Source organism: Triticum aestivum, chromosome 3A (assembly GCF_018294505.1).
Source record: "Triticum aestivum cultivar Chinese Spring chromosome 3A, IWGSC CS RefSeq v2.1, whole genome shotgun sequence".
Classification (NCBI taxonomy): domain Eukaryota; kingdom Viridiplantae; phylum Streptophyta; class Magnoliopsida; order Poales; family Poaceae; genus Triticum; species Triticum aestivum.
Genome location: NC_057800.1, coordinates 27,088,961 through 27,111,032, shown reverse-complemented (window position 1 = coordinate 27,111,032; position 22,072 = coordinate 27,088,961). Strand labels below are relative to the sequence as shown.

Genomic DNA, 22,072 nt, shown 5'->3' with positions numbered 1-22,072 from the left:
TCGTATCCAGCAGAACTTGCAGTTTCAACTTCCATATTATGAGCCGAACTTAGAATTTTTGAATTCACAAGTCCTATCTCAATAGATCCGGTAGAACTTGCACTTTCTACATTCATGTTGTGAGCTGAACTTTCACTGGAATAAGAGTTAAGTGTGTAGGTCAAGTTATTGCATAATAATAATTGCATAGAAAAACAGAGGAACAACATGGGAGTAATATCTTACAGTAATTCATAGAAATTCTGCTTTGGCGGCATGTCCAGATCATCTAAGCTTCTCTCAAACATTTCTAGAACATTTGTTATAGTAGGGCGATGCACAGGTAATACTTGTATGCACCACAAGCTGATTAAGATCATCTTTTTCGCGATTTCCTCAATTCCGGTCGTGACTTTACATGCTTGTAATCCAACTTCTTGATCAAAGTGGCCGTAAATCCAATCTGGAAAATATTTTTCACTAGAATTTGTAACAGTTGATTTTACATTTCTCCTACCTCCAACCATCTCTAGCAGCATCATCCCATAACTATAAACATCTGACTTAGTTGAAACCACCCCAAAGGTTCGAGAGTAAACTTCTGGGGCAATGAATCCAATTGTTCCTCTAGCTCCCGTCATTGAAAGCTTGCTCTCCTTTGTATGACACAATTTAGCTAGACCAAAATCAGCAATCTTTGGGCTAAAATCTTTATCTAGAAGGATATTCTGAGGCTTGATATCGAAATGGACGATGCGTGTGTTGCAGCTATGATGCAAGTAATCAAGGCCTCGAGCAATCCCGATTGCTATCCCATAGAGCCTCTCCCATCCTAAAATTTCCTTGGCGTTCTCTGAGTAAATGTATTTATCCAAGGAACTGTTGGGCATGTACTCATATATTAGAGCTTGTTTTGATCCCTCTAAAGAAAACCCAAATAAGCTAACAACATTAACATGAGAGGTACTTCCAATGCTCATAACCTCATTCACAAACTCGTCCCCATTTTCTTTGCAGTCATGCAAGAATTTCACAGCAACCAGGCGGCCATCATGCAGTCATCCTTTAAAAACCACACCATAACCACCTTCTCCTAGCTGATTGTTGCGAGAAGATGTTATCTTCATTACCTCTGAGTACTTGTATCTTGTTGGAGCTAGGGGTCCATGGGATACTATCATGACCTCATAATTCTTTTCAGTGTTACTGCTAGTTTTCTTGCAAATGAACCTCAGTCTTTTCCCCTTTCTATGCCATATCAGCACATAAAGACATGTAAAGAGCAAGGTTGCAGCAGTTGATGTCAAACCTGAGATGAAAGAAGATGTTATTTCCTCTTGCAAACCAGAAGTTATAGTAGCCATTGTGATTTCCAAGACCATCAGTAGTTTAAATTTCTCTTTCCGCAAGATTACATCATGGCAAAGTAGCAACAAGCTATCATAATTTGCTCAGTTTTGTAAACTGAGAGTTGCTTGTTCAAATTGTACTTTTAGAATCGTCTTTCAATTATAACAGACATGATAAATTTTAAAGTTACTATTTTGTCATGGAAAATCACTATTAGTAAACCACTGATATTCAATACATATGAAAAGATGGCAACAGTTTTAGCATACCTATTAGCATAATCTTCTTCCCTTTCCTCTTGCTACCTGGAATTAATATAACATTGCATTTATGAGTATTATTAACTGATACTTTTACTCTAATGACCATATATAATGGCATATTTCGAAGTATAAAAAACCCACCAGAGTGACATATTTCAAAAGACGCTTTTTGTAGTGGCATTTTACGATTTCGAAGAGTTGGCAAGCGGAGTATTTTTTTTCGTTACCCATTCTTTTGGTGTAATAATCATACACAAGATTTACAAATGATTGTACCTATAAATAGCCCTAGTGCATGCATGTAGGTTCGTTCCATCCATGTCAGCACGTATGTAAATTGTTTTTGTAGATCTTTGCTTAGTAACTGAGGGCACTACTCGTTTAGGGTTGGTTTATCAAACATATATACTTATTACTTCAAGTGTTCAATTTATAGCGTGTTGTGTAATTTTGAGTTTTACAGGCAGTTGTGATTTTGAAGGTTTACCAGCGCATGTCGACTCGTGCATTTTGCCAACAGAGCAGAGGCACGCGAAGGCGGCAGACTCGTTATTATATCGACACTGCCCGCCACTCGCACTGCAGGAAGAGCAGTCCCCAGCGTGCCTGTCCAATCCAGGATGAACCCGCTCTTCAGGAGTCGACTATAGTTTGCCGCCGTCAAGATAGCCGCCTCCGATCCAAGCACCGGGTGGTAAGTGTACATGCAGTTTCCGGTGGGTATTGCGGGTGGCATGTTCCGGTCGTAGCTCCCGCCGAGGTATACGGAGATGGGCCAAGCGCAGCTGGGCACGCCGGTGGCGTTCACATAGTCGCGCCCACGCGGCTTTGTCTCGTTGCAGCCGTAGAGGAAGCACAGGGCCCGGTTGGTGTGGCTGATCTCAAACGGGGCAAGAGGTAGGATGGTCGACATGTTGAAGTCGATGCAGCACACGGCGTCGGTGCCGTGGGTCACTCTGTTGTGGGACACGAGGAAGGACCTGGTGCCGTAGTCGATGTCGTGGACGCGGATGCCAGAGCCCCTCAACGAAGCCGAGGTGCTGTTGCCGGTGCACCGTAACTCGAAGGCCGGGTGGCTGCAGGAGGAATTCGATGAATCACTTGGGCCGCCAAGCCAGAACGGGTACTTGATGGGGAGTTCCCCGCATGTCACCGGCTCACACTCGGCATGCGCACATTAATGGAAGAGGAACAACGAGAACAAGATGGAGAGTAGTGAGGTCGGATACATGCCAACAACCTTATCTCAGGGGACAAATTTCGTAAACGAGGAGGATGGCTAAAGCTCAAGTGAGTGAAGGACGAACATAAGGGAGATGATAATATATATAAGCGGTGTTAGCCAGCAATTTTTTTCTGTGGGGATTAGGCAACGACTTCGATTGATTCTGTCAATGTTTTCTTGTTTCCCATACCAACTAGAGGGAGTCAACATGAAACTGCAACAGAAGCCGGGTACAACGTTGTCCAGCGAAGACGCGGTAACAAACCTAGGGTGGTTTGTCAACGTCCAAATGTCTTGATTAATATTTAGTTGGCAATGTTCCACGGTTTTGTGGCAAACATATTTCCAGAACTAATCCATTAATTGTTAAATGTTTAGAGCAAGGAGAAGTTGTCATAAAAGATGCCGACGATCTGGACATTGTACTGGATGCATGGTTCATTATGAATGCCACACTGTCACTACAGTTCCATAATTTTTTTGAAGCAAGTAGTGGAGCATTGCTTGTTTCGGGTCTATTAGATGCGCTTCAGGTTTTCAACTGGCAATGTGTCGTCTAATTTTATGAGTTTAGCAGTTATTTCAATTTAGAGGCAATCGACGTGCGCTTGGTGGGTTGGGAGGAGAAGAAAGAGGCCATGATCGAGAGCATGAACATGGCCGGTTGCATCATGCATGATGGATGGCGTAGGTGATATCACATTTTAGATGATACCCTTTCTCATAACTCAATTAGGAAGTTTTAATTTTTTTTGAAAATAATGCGAATGTTCATAAGTTACGTGTCGGCAATCCCTAAAAGTTTCTTTATATGGTGGACAAACTGACATCATATCTTATGAATATTCACAATTTTTTTTGAAACTTTACAAATTTGACTTTTGAGGAGTGGTGTCATATGTGTGGTATCATGGTATCACGTGAAGTGTGGTATCATGTGATGTTTTTCGAGCTATCTTCTTGGTCAATAGATATGTTGGTTGTGTTGTACGTTTGTTTGGTTTCTTCTCTATATGTTGGACTTCCTCTTATCAACAGATTTGGGAGATCAGTGTTGCCTTGAACTCTTTCAGGGTTGACAGAGCAAAAGTTAGCTCCAACTTGTGTGGTTCTAATTATTATTGTTTCACCAACACTGTTTCAGTCTGGGAATTTGTCGGGCATTGGTGGGGGTTAACGTATGATGAAGATATATAGAATGTTCCTTCATATGATGTCAGTTTGTGTGACTGGGGTTTTCCTCGTTGTACAAGTAACAGAGACAACGACTGATTCCATCACTAACGCATGCATTTGCTGTTGCTTGACTAACGAATGTCTTCTATTGGCTCCCTGTCTATATATATATATATATATATATATATATATATATATATATATATATATATATATATATATATATATATATATAAAGAACCATCTTTGTATGGGCAATCACATGCTGACTTTGGTGGTTAAAATGATGCATGACTGGGTATGTTATTGTACATTGCGGCTGCTAAATAAGTGTATACTAATTCAAAAAGCATACTAAATCAATCGCTAACACTGATTCGAAATGACTACTAAATCAATCGCTAACACTAGTCCCTTCAATCTAATCATGTTTATCACCAACTCTTTGTGCTAGGCTGCTAAGCATGAATAATAGTGGAAGAAAATTTGGTAATTCTGCGTGGGAAACGCCTGCTGGGTTGTCTTCCAGTGCGGTATCCCAAGATTCGCAGCGCGATAAATTGGATGACGCCAGTGTCTGTTGACCTTGGCGGCTTGGTTTTGAACTTGGTGCTCGATGTTGGCCTTGGTGGACTAATGGAGCTTCTTGATGTACGCAGCTCGCTTGTTGGCATCCATATGTGTCCTCTCTTGGAATGGTAGTGGAAGTAGATCAAGAGGGGTGAGCGGGTTGAAGCCGTACGCCACCTCTAATGGGGTCCTGCACATTGTCGAGTGGAGAGCACCTTCTTGGCCTACCTTTAGTTATTATAGTATAATTCTCTAGTTGATAACAACTTAGCGTGGGAAAGCATGATTCATCAAATTGTTAGTATGCACATGGTAACTAAAATATGACGTTGTAAAGCTTCAATAATAGCATGCACGTAACCAACATAAACATAATCATACCGGCCTTTCCGGTCACTTCACAATACATCATCATTATTGCTCAATGCTTGCTCAAATTAATGTTCAATGATAAAAGCAATAAGTGCAACAAAGACCATGTGCTAGAGTATCCGCAAAATAAAGACAACACAGAAGAGGAGTTTTTTTGTATATATTTTCATTAGATCAAAACAGGAAGAAAAAAGAAAAAAGAGGAAAACATTTTTGTTCTTTTTTCATTTGTGAAGCACAAAGTGCATCAAGACGCAAAATGAATGATTTTTTTTTGTGGTTTTCAATTGAAACTTAACAACTAGCAGTGCAAAACCATTTTGGTCTTTTTGAAACATTAAAAAAAGGGCAAGAAAATCCAAAGGGATTTTGCCTTTTAATTTTCAAAAGGAAAACAAAATATAAAATGTTTTTTGTGATTTTCCAAAAAAAATTGTACAGCTCGTAAAAGAAATTTGAGGATTTTTTGATGTTTTCTAAGATCACAAGAAACTAATAACGAAAAGAAGAAGAAAAAACAAAATATTTTTGGTATTTTCTCAAGTCATAAGAAAACATTGAAAATCAAACGAAGATGCAAACAAATTAATATTTTTGTTATGTTTGGGATTTCATAGAAGTGCAAATAAAACAAGGAACAAAAATAGGCAAAGAAAGCAAGGAACATGAAGGTTATCTTAATTATTCTTCTTGTATTTTGCGGATGTTTAAATAGAAGGTATAATCATAATTATATTAGTTGTTTCAAGTAAGTACATCACATTAATATAGGTTTCACCACACAACAATTATCAAGGCAATGAACGTTAACTCAATGAAACTAGATGAAAACTACTTGGTGAAATTCGGGTCTGTACTCGAGAGCGATCTGATCCCTATATGTAATAACTTTGTGCGTTCGGGCTGTTCAGCTAGTACCATGCTTTACGTGATGCTTGCATCACATATTGAGATTGGCGATGGTAAGTGATTATGCACCTTTGCCAGGATCGAATTTAATAAAAAACTAGAGAGTTTCGGGAACATTGTTTTTGGTGACACATCCTATTTGAACACCACCTAACGGGCCGGCCACATCACTATAGAGCGACTCCGGTGGTGATCCAGTGCGTCACCAGTGTCTTCTCGTTGTCGTCGTCGATGGGCTGGTAGGGGCTATGATGGAGGCCTTGGATCCTGGATAGCGAGCGCTGCATGGCCCGGTGGGGAGGTGTGGTTGCAACTGCTACCTTGATGCTGGATCACATGTTCAACTCAGTACGTGAGCACTATGGTGCGGTGTAGGGGGGGGGGGGGGGCAATGCCCAAGGCATGGTTGCCTCGAGCTTCGATGGCAACAGGTAAATATGTGGTGTGATTGGAATCTTCCCAACGACGTGGCAGCGGTCTTAGGCTGGAAATGACCCACCATAACTTATGTTAGCACCATTCCTCCTATTGTGGGAGGGAGAGGGCACTCATCCTTGGGAAGAAGTCAACTAGTTGGCTCCATGAGACGTGTGGTCGCGTAGTAGTGATGCGGCGGCGAGGCTCGATCAAGTGCTCTCATTTGTAGTCACATCAATGGCATGCCCATGACAATATCTGGATAAGTGTATTCCGAGATGTGCGGAGACTGGTCTCAAGAAGTGGATGACTACCAATTGAGTCTGATCTTTGACGTGGTCTTGAGTTGGTGCATGGCCGCAAGTAGTTCCAAGTTTGCCTTGCAGTTATCTCTAGTGAAAACCATGGTAGTTCTACGCGCAGTAGTGGGTGACACACTTTTGGGAGACATGTTGCCTATATGGTGGCTAGAACACACCACTCTATGGCGGGGGTGAAAAATCCGTGATCTGGTTTTTTATGGCTAGACCTGGTAGCGATAAACGTGCATCGTCCTTGTGCCGTTGTTTCAACTTTCATTGGTTGCCCCCTCCGTCAAGGTCGAAAGTCGATGTCTCGGTCGTCTCAGGCTGGACGCAACAACAAAACACACAAGCATGTTATCTCATTGAAGGCGGGTGACAGAAGGTGACATAGTCGTAGGTGTTTATTTCATACCTTTGTTATGGTTCTACCATTTTTGTCCATCTCACATAGTTTATTCGTTGATGACCTTTCGTCCAGTTACCTTGCATCAACTTTTAATGTATGAATGCAGAAATGCTACCCACACGGGTCTTTTACAGAGTGTTACCGACATTACCTTAAACTTCAGGCGCCCCTGAATTTCACCCAGGTGGGCCCCTTACTCCCCCTTAATCGAATCAAACATGCCAATTCATCACCAGCCCATAAATGTTAAATAATTTTCTATTGATGTAGCATTTCTCGAAATGAAGCGGCACAAACCCTCGGTTCGCCAGCAGAGGGAGAGGAATACGCGCACGGAGTTGGGCGGTGGTCGCCGGCGAGGTTCTGCGCGCGTCGAGGAAAAGCCCGGCGGTACTTGATTGAATGGATACAATCTACGGAGAGCAGCAAGTATGCGCCTTCCGCTTCCATGATTTAATCTGCTTGCTTTGAATTGGCATATAACATCACAATGTTTAGACTGATATATGCATCCGGATTCTGAAATTTTAGGGGCTGTAGTTAGAGCCTAATCGTGTGTATTCAGTTTTTGGGGGAAATTTATAGTTAAGAAGTCCTCGGTAGCCGTCTGCCTCGATGCCTTTTAGCAGTTGGAACACAAAACTTGTCAGAATACATTTCATTCCTTCTGTTCTCTGTAACTTAGGACGCTGTCATGAGGGTGCTCTTGACTCTTGTCATGCATAAATGTACTATATATGTTCTACTACAATGCCAAATTTTGCTGTGCTTGTTCAATTTCTGAATGTACTCTACGACAGGGCCACCATCTCACAGTGTTGAAATGAATGTAGGTTCTTTGATTCACACGACCTATCTGTTCAAAGAGTTGGCTATTGTTGTAGGATTTTTGAATTCACAAGGCTGATCTCCTCAGATCTGGTGGAACTTGAACTCTGTGCATCCATATTGTGAGCTGAACTTTCACTGCAATGAGAGATATGCATGTAGGTCAAGTTATTGCATAATCATAATTGCACAGACAAACAAAGGGACAAATATATGGGAGAAATATCTTACAGCAATCCAGAGAAGTTTTGCTTCGGTGGCATGCCCATGTCATCTGAGCTTCTGTCAAACATTTCTAGAACTTTGGTTATGGTAGGGCGATATGCAGGCAATATTTGTACGCACCACAAGCCAATTAATGTCATCTTTCTTGCGATTTCCTCAATTCCACTCGTGACTTCACATGCTTGTAATCCATCATCTTGTGCAAAGTGCTCATAAATCCAGTCTGGAAAATACTTTTCGCTGGATTTTGCAACAATTGATTTTACGTTTCTCCTACCTCCAACCATTTCTAGAAGCATCATTCCATAACTATAAACATCCGATTTTGTTGAAACCACTCCAAAGGTTCGCGAGTGGACTTCTGGGGCGATGAATCCAATTGTTCCTCTAGTACCAGTCATTGAAACCTTGCTCTCTTTTGTATGACACAATTTAGCTAGACCAAAATCAGCAATCTTTGGGCTAAAATCTTTGTCTAGAAGGATATTTTGGGGCTTGATATCGAAATGGACGATACGTGTATTACAGCTATGGTGCAAGTATTCGAGGCCACGAGCAATCCCTATAGCTATCCCGTAAAGCCTCTCCCATCCTAAAATTTCTTTGGGGTGCTCTGAATAAATGTACTTATCCAAGGAACCGTTGGGCATGTACTCATATATAAGAGCTCGCTTTGACCCCTCCAAACAAAACCCATATAAGCTAACAACATTAACATGAGAGGTCCTGCCAATGCTCATAACTTCATTAACAAACTCGTCCCCATTTCCTTTGCAGTCATGCAAGAATTTTACTGCGACCAGACGACCATCATGCAGTCTTCCTTTGAAAACAACACCATAACCTCCTTTTCCAAGCTGATCGTTGCGAGAAGATGTTATCTTCATTACCTCTGAATACATGTATCCTTTTGGAGCTAGGGATCCGTGCGATACTATCATGGCCTCATAATTCTTTTCGGTGTTGCTGCTAGTCTTCTTGCAAAGGAGAAACCTTAGTCTTTTCCATTTTTTGCGCCATACCAAGACATAAATACATGTAAAGAGCAAGGCTCCAGCGGCTGATGTCACAGCTGAGATTGAAGCAGATTTCTAAGACCATCAATAGTTTAAATTTCTCAAGTGAGAGTTGCTTGTTTTCAAGTTTTAATTCCAGAATCAATTTTCAATTATTACATAGATGATAGATTTTTAAGGTAGTATTTCAACATAGAAATCACAGCTAGTGAACTACTAATATTTAATTCATTACACATGAGAAAATGGCAAAAGTGTGAGCATACCTATTAGAATAATGTTCTTGCTAGTCCCCTTGCTACCTGGAATATAACATATATAACATTTATGAGTAAAAGCAATGTTATCCAACAGTACTGCATTGGTTGTTTTTCAAAAGAAAATGAATAGCATCGTGTATGGATCTTCAGTATTGTGGCCATGAAGTACAAAATAAAAATACATTACAAGATAGTGAAGAACAATAGAACAGGGGCTATATATCTGACTTCCTTTTGATAGAGTAGCTATGTCGATCAAATACAGGATCGGCAAATAAAAAGTTGTAGGCCTGTGTAGAGTTAGTAGCCAATATGAGCGATCACATAAACTGATACATTGGATGGTACATTTCAATCTACATGGAAATTAGCAGGAAGTGCTCTGTTAAGTTTCCTGCAAATATCCTATTTACCAGCAGCATGAACCACAGTGTAGAAAAACTGAGTAGCGTTTGCTTATGCTACAGAACTAGACCGGCGGCATGCGTTCTGTTGAGTTTACACTAGTCAGGCATTCTAGTATCCATAGTGTAGTAATTAGCAGGTACGCGCATGCATTTCCTGAAGGAGCTTCTGCCCCCAATTTCATCTATTCAATGAAACTGATAAGACATAGTTTTGTGATCGACCCAATAGGTTCAATCAGTTATTACAACCTCAACCCAAACCTTTTCCATGCTCCATAATCGACGCTGCAACTTACACATAAGAACTTAAAATGCTGCTACAAAACACCGTAAAACAACTATCATACACCCCTAACTGAAAAACAGAGTAAATTGGACAGAACAACAGCCATACTAGTAGGAGATAAAAGGAAACCATTTACAGCTAGTAGGTATGTGCATGTTGTGTGCATTTTTCTTGTAAATCCCCTCAACTTAGTGCGCCAAAATCGAAGACTACTTAATCTACAGAACTAAAGCAGTGTATCTTTTTTTCCTAACAAACTCACTGTCACTATTATATATGTGAACTCCAACCGCAGATGATGGACAAAGACATGCTCCTGGGGCAGTGGCACTTGAAGATATCATAGGCGATATTGATCTTGCAAATTCTCTATCTCCACGTTGCAGCCACCGGCCATGCACTCAAGAAGAAACCTAACGTCATCAGCCACCCGCTCATACCCCAACACTGGCATCATCAGCAACGTACAGTTCCCTGAATCGGCCTTCAAATGTCACATGGCTTGTACACCGCAGCAAGCCACACAAATGAGTTATTGAGCGACCGGTGTTCGATCCACTGGCATGGTTCATGGGTTCCTATGTAAGCGGAGGCGGCCGCACATGCAAGGCGCAGTTGTAGAGGAAGAAGAGCTCCTGGTTGTTGGCAGCGCTGATGCGGAGGCCAATATCAGAAGAGGTGTCCACGTGGAGTTCGATGTCGCACACGTTGTTGGAGAGCTAGAGGTCGGTGACATGGATGGAGTTTTCTGGGTAGGAGATGACGAGGATCTCATCCAGAGCAAGGCCCTTGTTGGTGCTGTCACGGGTGAGCTAGAAGGTACGGTAGCCACACTCGTGCAGGTACCCACCGTAGAGCCACAAAGAATACACGATATGGATGTCCCCGCACACATGTTGCCCATGTAAGCCCTAAACCCTTACCAGATACAAAGGATTTTGGAGGGGAGAAAAATAAGCATTCCTACTGTGGTTGAACACTGAACTAGACTAAATTCCCTAGCGGACAGGTATAGCTAGTGTCGAAGATGGATCCTCATACCGCGTTGAATCCTGGTGAGCTGGGTACCAGACGATTGGTGGCCAGGAAGAAGGAAGAAGAAGAGATATTTTGGTGAGCAATGTAAACTGCCAACTATATAATCACATGGGAAAGGAGAAGAAAAAAACAAATGTGTGGAAGATTGATATTTCGTCAACCTTGTCAATATTTTGACAAAGACAAAAGCGAGAGTTAATTGATAGATTTAAAGTTTTAAATAGAGAGACATTTGGCTCCTCGCCGAAATGACCGAAATTTCATAAATTCTGTAACTGTTTCGAAAAATTTAGACAAACTCTATCAGATTTTCACTGAATATTATATTTCAATTACAGACAAATAATCTTAAAGAAATGAGAATGGACTTTCGACACACCCGGGTGTCTAGGCACCCGGTTATCACCAGCGTTCGTCCACAAAACAGCTGCTCGAGATCTAGACCAAGGCTCTGTACAAAGTTGTATTAGCAGGTCTAGTATGCGGGAGACAAAGAAAACTAAGCCTAGCTGCTCGCACTGTTCATTGTAGGGCAGAATCCACTGCGCCTTTCTACATCCGGATTGACATGTCAACCTGAGATCAGAAAAGGAGATACGCCCATCGGCGTGCTTGGTGATAAATCTAGAGCGCCACTGAGGCTTTCAGCATGTCACATGCATCGATGTGACTCCACATCTTTTGCTCATTGGGACCGTAATTTTTGACAGCGCGTGGCGTGTGGCCGTTTTAACAACAGGTGAGCAAGAATCTTTCTGCTGCAGGCCGAGCAGGCTTGTGCCTTGCAACCGTGTGCATGCCAGGGTTCATGCATGTGCCCAATACAGGAGTACATTATTTGGTAACATGTGAGGTACAGAATACAGATTACTTCTATCCGGATGGCTCGGATGTGCATGTGCCCGGTACATGGATGGTAATGTGCCGGGTACAGATTAATGCTATTTTTTTTTGGATAGGATACAGATTACTTTCGGCTAAGCTATGCATCTAATAGAAAGGCCCCATTAATAGACATGGAATTTCTTAGCACTCGGCTGAACAGTAAAAACAGCAAATATTAGAAAAACAAAATTTCTGAAAATTTTAGTTAGAAACATTGATAAAAGTTTTCAACTCTTGCAAAGGCAGTGGCTAAGAAAACAAAATCGGTGCTCCAAAAATGTCATTTCCAATATCAGTTTAGAGTGATGATTTGTTTGCCATAGCTTCTACAATTGTCATTTCACGACGAAATTTTTGCAAGCGTTGAAAACTTTTTCAATGTTTGTCACTAAAAAATTTATACTTCTAAAAAATATACCCGTGCTTAAAATTGCACCCCCGCGAACCCCACACATACATTAGGGCATACTTGTACATGATACATTAGGGCATACTTGTACGTGGTATATTCAGGCATACTTATACCTGGTACATTCTGGCGCCGGTGGCACATGTACTACCTAGGCCCCACCAGTAATATACAATATTACTTTCCTGGTAAGATCATACATCGCTTTGAATCTTAATGTACCAGTGAATAAGCAGGATGGAAGTGCAGAAGTGCTAGTATTACATACTGTATGTACCATGCCCATTATCAAACATGTACCTGGCGCACGCACAGCCACTTGACCTGGGTCGCACTCCCTCGTCGTGTAGCAAGCTATACCTGTGCCATGAACATGTGGGCCGGGTACAGATACATGAATCACCGTCTGAATCTTGCAATATTTCTGAGCGTCACTACGTTGGCCTGTTGGGGATAGATGGATTTTGGGGAGAGGCGTAGAGGAAGAAGAAACAGGAAAGCGCAAGAGACTAGCTGTCTGCTCGTGTGAAGAGTGGCACTGTGGCCTTTTGCTTTTGGACAGAGCTGATGTGTTAGAAAATAGGATATGGACGCCGAGTCAAAAAGTTCTGTTGCTCCATGCTTCCTTGGGAATCCAAGGATCTTCTGTGCTTAGATACATGAATATGCTTTTTCCCAAACACAAGTGCTACCACGCATACCTATGTTATATTATAAAGGTCCATATTCAAGAAATAAAAATAAAAACAAACGCTAAACTGAGAGAAACGGACCAAGTAACCTCACAATGATGACAAAGGAACGTTGATGCAGGGTGTGCGAAATAGAATATCATCTCATGCCTCATGCCGCTGGGCGCATGCAGGTGTTGTCACTTCAATGAACAAGAAAAACAAGCCCGTGGACCGCAATACCTTTTCAGGCCTATTCCTGCCATGCCTCTCTCCTCCTGTCGCTATCTGTCTCCCTAAAGAAAGCCTGCTAATCGCCCTGTTACTGTACAAGCGTCTGCACTGCAGAATTCTCTAGCACGAATCTTGAACACTGCCAACGGACGGGATAACCGGGTGTCGGGGCACCTGGGTGTCGTCACACCTTTTCGTAAAGAAATTTACGGATATCATTGTTCTAGTCTTTGTTCTTGAGAACTAGTAATTAGACAACGAAACCTCATGGACTAAACCTGTTAACTAGCTGAATCAAATAAAATTTATGAATATACATGCAGTACCAAGTGAAAATTCTTTACACGAAAATTCAAAATTCTTTAAACCTAAGATTGAACTGCCGTTAGGTACTTGAATTTACCGCAAATGATGAAGTCCGACACGCCGTCAGGGCAGTGGCACTCAAAGATATCATAGGTTGTATTGATGCGGCAAAGCCCACTAGTCTCCCTGCATGCTGTGCAGTCGCTGGCCATGTACTCGAGACAAAGCCCGCCCTTCATCAGCCAGCGGTAGTCCACCGCAGTCGCCCCCGGGTACCCCAGCACCGGTGTCATTGACACCGTGCAGTTCGCTGACACTGGCCCCCATTTGTTGTCGGGCTTGTACTCACCGGCGCGCTAAGCCTCTAAGCAACGGACCTCTTGTAAATGCTATAGCATGCTATAGCGCACTATTTAAAATGTTTGTTCATGTGTTTGGTCTATAGCGCGCTATTTAAAACCATGGTTGTTGAGCGACCCGTTGGCGCAGTTCACGGGTGCCCACTTAGGCGGCATCATCCGGAGGTCTGTGCAGTTGTAGAGGAAGAAGAGCTCCTGATTGGCGGGGCTGATGCTGAAGGGCACGAAGCCGATGTCGGAGTAGGTGTTTACTTTGAGCTCGACGACCTTGCACGTGCCGTCAGAGAGCTTGACGTTGGAGACCTGGAATGAGTTGTTTTGATAGGAGATGTCAAGGATCGGTTACTTCCAGAATGAGTTCTCGAGGAAGGCCATGCCGCTGCTGTTGCGGTCGCACGTGACCTGGAAGGGGCGGTAGCCGCACTCCCGCTGGTGCGTGCCGCCGAGCCAGAATGGGTACTCGATGCGCAGACCCCGCGCGTCGCCGGGTCGCAGGAGGAGGAGAATGACGGCAACGTCGGCATAGTGGTGTTTAAGGCGGTGGTAGTGAACATGGCAGTCAGCAGTACTGTGGCTGAGCAGAGCACAGCGGTGGTGGTGGCCGGGACACGAAACGGATGCATCGGTCGATCGATCTTGTTACATGGGAATGGAAGATTGAAGAGGCTAACCGAAGGCGCAGATAGTGAGGCGGGCGTATGATGCGTGCAGTGAAGAGCAGCAGCTGATGATGATAAGAATTGAGAAGAAGATGCTGAAAAGAAGCACACACGGGAGACCGGACATTCAGGCATGCAAGATTGCCTGTTGTTTTGACTTGCTCGTTGTCACGGAAGTTTGACTTAAGTGGAGATCACCACGGCACTCACCGGCCAGTGGGGTCCTCGGGTCCCGGTTTCCAGTGACCAGACGATGGTCGTCGGTCCCGGTTTTTGGTTTGAACGCATCTGTTTTTCTTGATAGGATAGTTTGAACGCATTCTCACCTACTTAACGGGAAAAAGGACATTTCTTTTTCTGCCAGCGGAGTAAAAATAGCCTCGTAGAGCATCTACAGTCGACCTTCTCAAATCCACAAACGTCGGCGGTGAAAAATATGACCCAACCGGATCAGAATGATGCGTGATCAATGATTCATGATCCGGGTAATGATATTCTACAGCTTCCGTGATGCATGATCCGGTTATTGTTATTCTTCAGCTTCCGAGTACTACTCATTTTGGCAGCTATGTAAGTGTATTCTACTAACAGAAACATATCATCCAATCAAGGTTAACACTATTCCTTTCAGTCGAATCATATTTATCACTACAGTTCGTTCTACTAGGTTGCTAAGCATGCACGGTAGTGAAAGAAGTAAAAGAATGTCCGCATGCTGGTACATGGACCATGACAAGCAACTCACCGCCAGTCGCCGGGTACATGCTGCCACCGGGGCAGAGGCTCCCGAAGGAATCCGCGCCGGCCTCGTACCGGCACCCCCCACCGGTCGCGCTGCACGCGGCACAGTCCCTGGGCACCGTCCACTCCAGCAGGAACCCGCGCCTGACGATTCGGGCGTAGTCAGCCCACGCCGTCAGCTTTGCCCCGGGCAGCACCGGCACCACCGAGTACTTGCACTCCGCTGGCCGCGACGCTGCAGCCTCGTACCTCCCTCCGAGGTGCACGGACCACGTACCCGAGCAATTATTGAGCCAGAGCGCCCCCGCGGGCGACGGCGGCGCACGCGAGCAGTTGTTGGAGAAGAAGAGCTCCCAATTGGCGCCGCTGACGGCCAGCGGCGAGAGCGTGAGGCTGCTGGACAGGTTGAACCGCGTCACGCGGCAGGGGCTGCTGTTGGCGGCGAGGCTGCTGTGGAAGGCCACGACGGAGCAGTTGCCGTCGTTGATGTCCAGGAGGCGGAGGTGGGACCATGGTTTTGGTTACCGAATTAGGCACTTTTACTGAGGGGGACTGGCAAACGCAGTTACCACAGTTACCGAGAAATACTGATAAATACCGAGAATATTTCGACCGAATTTTATAGTTGAATTTTGAATTCAAATAAGTTAATGAACGAACATTTGAACCAGTGACCTCTCAAAACAGGAACTAGGTTGCTACCAACACGCCAGAACCAACTCTCATGTCATTAATTAGATCCTAGGTACTTTACTACAAATCAAGTGTTTAAATTCAAAAAATTCAAAAAACTGCTATTTTTTGCTTGGTAAGTGGATTTATCGAGGGGCATGAAAATACGTGGTAACCATGGAAAATCTTGAAATTTCAACTGGTAACCAAAACCTTGGGTAGGACTCGCCGAGGCTGGGCGGCGTGGCACCAGTGGGGTCGTCGCATGTGACGCCGAAGGTCGGGTAGCCGCAGCTAGGTTCGTGGTGGCCGCACAGCCAGAATGGATCGTGATGGTCAGGTTGCCGGCTTGCCGCACGCTGCCGGCGCGCGGCTCGTGTCCAGCGACTGCGCGCGCGAACCGGGGGCGCCAAGCAGAGGCAGGAATAGTATTATGAGCAGTAGCTTGGCGAGAGAGCGCATTATGATACTGGATCCAATCCGAGGCCGAACGGGTGAATTATTTGTTGTATTTTAAGATGGAGAATGACACTACGTCTAACTTGTAAGCGCGGATGCTTCATGCATGAGGTAGTAGGTGAAGAGAGGAGAGGAGCCGACTTGTCTGCAAAAGGGGCCTTTCATGACAATGAGTTTTGTCAGCAATCCAATGATAGAATACACCCTCTATTCCCCACTTTATGGATTTTGGCCAGAAAAAAAAATACACTCATCTTGCAAAGTAGAGCCCCTATATCCGGACCTCTAGTTTCTGGACTTGTTAAATGTAAATCTAAATAGGAACAACAAATTAGACAACCATTGATGAATGTTTTACCAACATGCAAAATTTTATGGTGAAAAAACATTTGATTTTTTTTGGTTCAGACCTCCACACATGTTTTTCAATCACGAAAAAAATACACACATCTTGCAAAATTTTGTGTGTATGTATTGGAAATTTTACTTTTGTAAAAAAATTTACATTTCAACCGCCATGAATATTTTCCTCCCATACAAGCCGCCATGAATAGTTGGACTGGTTCGGTCAATGCTATTACTTTTCCACACCCACTTTGGAGAGTCAACATCAGATTGTTGTTGGTGCAGTATTCCATAACTCTTGCGAAGAATCATATGTGCCACCCAAAGTCCTATTGCATAACTCCTATGAAGAATCATGCGCCACCAAAATAAAAGTTCTTCGCCTTTTTTCTCATGATTATGGTCCAAAATAAAAGTTCAAAGGGACGAATTTGGTGCGATGATTGTGCTTTGCAGAAAACAACGCCATGGTACTATGTATCGGTATGTTCTCGCCCAGCACCCTCATATCTCTCCCTCTCTCAACATGGCACTAGCCACAGTGGAGTATTTCGAGTAGTGGGAAGGTCCCTCGGGTTTTATTGTCTTTTTTCATGATTATGGTCCAAATTTTTTTGTCACATTATATGTTGTTTCTAAATCATCTACGGCAGCTAATTACTCTTTGCAATAGTGTTGGGCCGCCAATTAGAGGTGTTTCTCTTTGCAATAAACATTAAAGTGAGGAAAATGCTAGACAAGATCATTTTGAAGTTCTAACCCGTGTTATTTGAACTTTGAACCTTTCTCTTTTTGGATAACAAAAACTCTCCTTTGATCAACTATGAGTAACTCGATTTCAATGCAAATTCAACTCAACGCGGTGCTATCTTATCAATAAGTTGCATTAACTGATTGCACTGCACATTGTAAGGAAAGGAGTAAAACGGTAAGGTATGTGAGCTTACCAGTACCAGGCGGACGATCCCATGTCAAGAGGAAGCCATCCTTGAAGAGTTGCTCATAGTCTCTCGCGTTCACCCCTGCCGACGAGCCCAGCACTGGAATGACGGAAGCATCACAGCCCTCCAAAGCGTAGCCGGCGTACTTCCCAGTCACGTCGTGAGGCACTCCCGCGCGTGCAAGTACCGCCCACTCGTTCCCGCAGCTCACTCTCGTCTGCGCCAGCTCTCCGTTCCGACGTGCCGCCGCCGCTGCTCCACTCTCCTCCGTGCAGTTGTAGAGGATGAGGTTCAGGTTGACGGGGGCAATCTTGAACCGGTGGTTCAGCTTGACTGAGGTGTTATAGAACGCTGCACGACACTTGTCAGTGGCGCTCAACACGTCCAGCTTGCCGAGATCAACGGCATGGAAGCTGCGTTCCTCGTAAGAGATGTTGAGGATTCTAAAACCATTGTTGAGGGGTATAGAGCTCCGCAGAGTGGGATAACTGTTGTTGCTACAAGCGACACCGAAGTCCGGGTAGGAATCTGCAGAACCGCATGATCTTCCCGTAACTTTGTCAGTGAGCCAGAATGGATCCATGATGCTGACGTTGCTGCACTTCTGGGCCGAGCAGTCTCCACCCTGCTGGTCCTCGGCCACCACGAGCATCAGCGGCAGCCACCACACCCCCACGAAGACCACGAACCAGCAGCAGCTGAGAGACATGGGAGCGGATGATTTGGAGGAATTGTGGTGAAGAACAAGGCGAGGTAGCTGGATTCGGTGGTCATGGGCTATGGGAAGGTAGAGACTGCATGTAAGAGATAATACCGTTGTCGAAGGCCCGAAGCACGAACCATAATATATGTGGACGGCAAGCGAGCGGACTACTACCATTGGCCGCAACATTTCACCGGAAAAAATTGGCCAAGCGATCATCTTCCACGAAGTTTCCCAGTTGGCCTATTGGACTGGTAATCCGGTGGCCTTGGAAATTTCCGTGCAACGACTTTGACGGGGTCCATGGCCATGACCTCCGCGAGCTGATGTGACTGGGACCAGGATGCTTAGCCTGATTATTACTCCCTCCGTTCTAAAATAAATGACTCAATTTTGTACTAATTTTAATACAAAGTTAATATAAAGTTGGGTCATCTATTTTGGAACCCAGGGAGTACTGTTCTGGTTGCTTTGTGGTACTGTCAGCTATCTAGCTAGATTCTAACATTGTAGAACCTTCACACTTTATCCAGAAGAAAAAACAGTTCCAAACTCGAACACACACACACACACACAAAAAAACATTAGCAACAAACAGAAAGAACGCACATGCATAAAGAAAAACCTCTAATCTTCAGTTGCACATTTCTACATGTAGACATCACCCCTTTTTCGCGGGAGACGGCAGCGGCGACATCTGGAGCATGCACATGCGGTGTGCGTCAAGGGTCCGCTGGACCCGTGCTTCGATTTTAGATGATGTGTGTAGGGGTCCCACATAATTTTTGAAGCAAGTGGATCACTTCTTGTTTATAGTCTATTAAATGTACTTCAGTTTTTTCGCTAGTTCAATACAACAAAAAGGTTTTCAGCTAGCAGCGTGTTATGCAATTTTGTGAGTTCAGTTAACAGGCATGTGAATTTAGAGACAAATAGATAGGGGTCCGACGGAAGACCGGGGCCGGAGGACTTGAGGCCAACTCGCATAACCCCAAATGGACATCTATTTTGTTTGAATTTTGTCTGTTTGGGTAGGGCAATGGGGCGGCGCCCGCTCATTTTTCTGGATGTGCCGGTCGTGCGCCCAACACCGAGCCGCATCTTGGACGCATCTCGTCCGGCTGAAGGCCCTATGTGTCTATACAAATAACCAAATAATGCAAATAACCAAATAAATCAAACATTGCAAATAGTTTTACAAAACAAACAGTTCCACATCCAAATAAAAACACAATCAAATAGTTTTACAACTCAATCAAAATTGTCTTGAATAGAAATGGATCGATACATCTACTATTGTCAAGGTGAGTTCACTGGTTTGAAGAGCGCGATGTTCTCAAAGTAATCGGCATAGAGTAGGGCGCGGCCGCTCTCCCTATTGCGATTCAAGGCCGAAGCATGATCCAGGATTGATCTCTTGAACCGAGGCCGCTGCCCAACAATGTGTTCATTGATGACCAATGCAGCCACCACAAGGTCTTCGTCATCCGAGAACGAATCATCCGATGAAAAAATGAAGTTGTGAAATAAATACTCCCACCATCCATGGTACCTTGTGAGAAAAGTTTCGAACACGTTGCGGTCGTGGTGGAGATGCGGCCGGAAAGAGCACCTCGAGTTCCCCTCACAGGCAGCAAACCTGGTTGGCATTGGCGTGGTTGTGGTTCGGACGGCCTAGCAGGAAAGCGAGGAAGGCTGCCGGGAAAATAGGGTATCGATGAGGTGGCGCGGCAATGGCGGGGCGGAGGGAGGGCATGGAAGAGAAAGAGGGTTGTGTCCCCGACGGCGGGCCAGGGGGACAAGGGCGCGCGTCCCGCCCGTCCGTGCATGTTCGTTTCGACGTAAACGCGGCCAAATTTGGGCGAGGAATGGATCAAAAGTGGATGAAAAACGGACGTTTGTCCGTTTGCTCCCGCGTGTTGGGCCGCATTTTGTGTCCGTTTACCCCTAAACGGACGCGGCCGGACCATTTGGGGTCGTGTGTTGGAGTTGGCCTAAGTACTTGAACTGGTTGAAGAATGATCTTTCGAAAGGATAGGTGCGATGTGATGCAACCCCTCTGAATATCACTGTTTCGGCACTTGAAATTTTTTCATGCGAATACCATAGTTTGCTTTTCAAGTTAAAAGGTGTAAGAATTGACAAAGGAATGAGAATCAATGTGCAGAGTTAATTTGCTGACCTTGTTTTAAAACTATGCAAGAGTGCTGCATGTAAATAAACATTTACAGATATAAATGGAGAGCAGAGCTAGCTAATTTTCTGGACTCACCGCACTTGTCGGGGCGCAGGCCGTCGTCGCAGCTGCAGGAAAACCCGGTGCCGTCGTTGGCATACCTGCACTGCCCGCCGCTTGCCTCGCACTTGGGGCACACGTCTGACGGTACCGTCCACTCAAGCAGGAACCCCTGTCTCATGCTCGAGACGTAACTGTCGCCGTCCGGAACACCAAGAACCGGCACGACCGAGAGACGGCAGGCCGGCGGGAGACCGGCCAGTTTGCGGTGGCTGCCATACTCGCCGCCAAGTCGGTAGAAGGACTAGTTGGCGCAACTTGTGCGGTTGAATCCCGGCGGCGTCTCCTGCTTGCTGCAGTTGTCGAGGACGAGCAGCTCCATGTTCTTGCTGCTGACGACGAACGGACTCAGCCCGAGACCTAGCGAGATGTTGAACCAAAACTTGGGGCAGCCGTCGTCGAGCGGGAGGTTGTTGTCCACGGCGACGAAGGAGGAGTTCTCGGCGAAGACTTGGACGACTTGGTAGCTCCCGAACATGGAGCGGCTGAGGAGAGCTTGGCTGGCGTTGCAGTTGAGCTGGAAGGACGGGGCACCGCATGGCGGCTGGCCGTCCTCCTCCAGCCAGAATGGGTAGGCTATGCTCAGGTTGCCACATGTTCTGGGCGAGCAGGGAAGGGGATCTGCCGCGCTGCCCGGCGGCAGCAGTCGGAGGAGGGAAGCGAAGATGAGGAGGAGCCGGATCATAATGAACCTGTGGTGCCGGCCGGGATGGAGTGAACGGAATAATTCATACCCGACGGGGTTCTTGCCATGTGCGTGAGTTGACTGCTCACCTCACGCCATCCTTGACTGGTTGGGCAGATCTTGACCTCACCGTACGGGTCTTCGCCGGTGCGGTGAACTTTGGACCCCGGGACCAGCCTGATCACTTGGCTGAGATACCCAAGCAGCGACAAGCTGGCTGGGGACATCCGTGCTACTGGAAAGTTAGGAGATGAATTGCCTTGTATGGAATTGGAAAGGCAAATATTATGAAGGTGGGAGACAGCTAGACTCTGGAATAATTGGACGGCTGAGAGCCTATCTCACTACAGGAAAATCCCATTTTCCCGTGTGTTAGCCTATAAGCCGTGAGCTATTTATCGGGTACTCGGCTTATGTTCCCTCTAAACCAAGTGTGGGGTAAATAACACCCGGCAAACAAAAAGCACTCGGCTTATAATGTCTTGTAAGCCGAGTGCCCCGAAAAGCCCTCGGCTTCCATAATGCACACGGTATTTGCTACGTGTCTACAATGAAGGTCGTTGACGGCGTCGTCACGAAGCAGCCTATAAACTGTGCGCCCCATCATGGCTCTCAGCTTATACGCCTTATAAGCCGAGTGCTTTCGTCAGACACACGGCTTACATGTAATATAAG

The 22,072-nt window shown here is 45.0% G+C and overlaps 1 protein-coding gene and 2 pseudogenes across 1 annotated transcript; all 3 read right to left on the bottom strand.

The window, feature by feature from the left end:
* Positions 1-221: 221 nt before the first annotated feature.
* Positions 222-6,131, bottom strand: LOC123056673 (LEAF RUST 10 DISEASE-RESISTANCE LOCUS RECEPTOR-LIKE PROTEIN KINASE-like 2.1; annotated as a pseudogene).
* Positions 6,132-7,287: 1,156 nt separating this feature from the next.
* On the bottom strand, positions 7,288-21,453 carry LOC123059991 (LEAF RUST 10 DISEASE-RESISTANCE LOCUS RECEPTOR-LIKE PROTEIN KINASE-like 2.2). The gene is made up of 4 exons (XM_044482552.1): positions 17,720-21,453; positions 9,308-9,343; positions 8,032-9,097; positions 7,288-7,938 (listed from the first exon to the last, which is right to left on the bottom strand). The coding sequence occupies exons 1-4, from the start codon at positions 18,633-18,635 to the stop codon at positions 7,845-7,847; spliced, it is 2,112 nt and encodes a 703-aa protein (XP_044338487.1). The 5' UTR covers positions 18,636-21,453; the 3' UTR covers positions 7,288-7,844.
* On the bottom strand, positions 11,547-17,723 carry LOC123059995 (LEAF RUST 10 DISEASE-RESISTANCE LOCUS RECEPTOR-LIKE PROTEIN KINASE-like 1.2; annotated as a pseudogene).
* Positions 21,454-22,072: the final 619 nt, after the last annotated feature.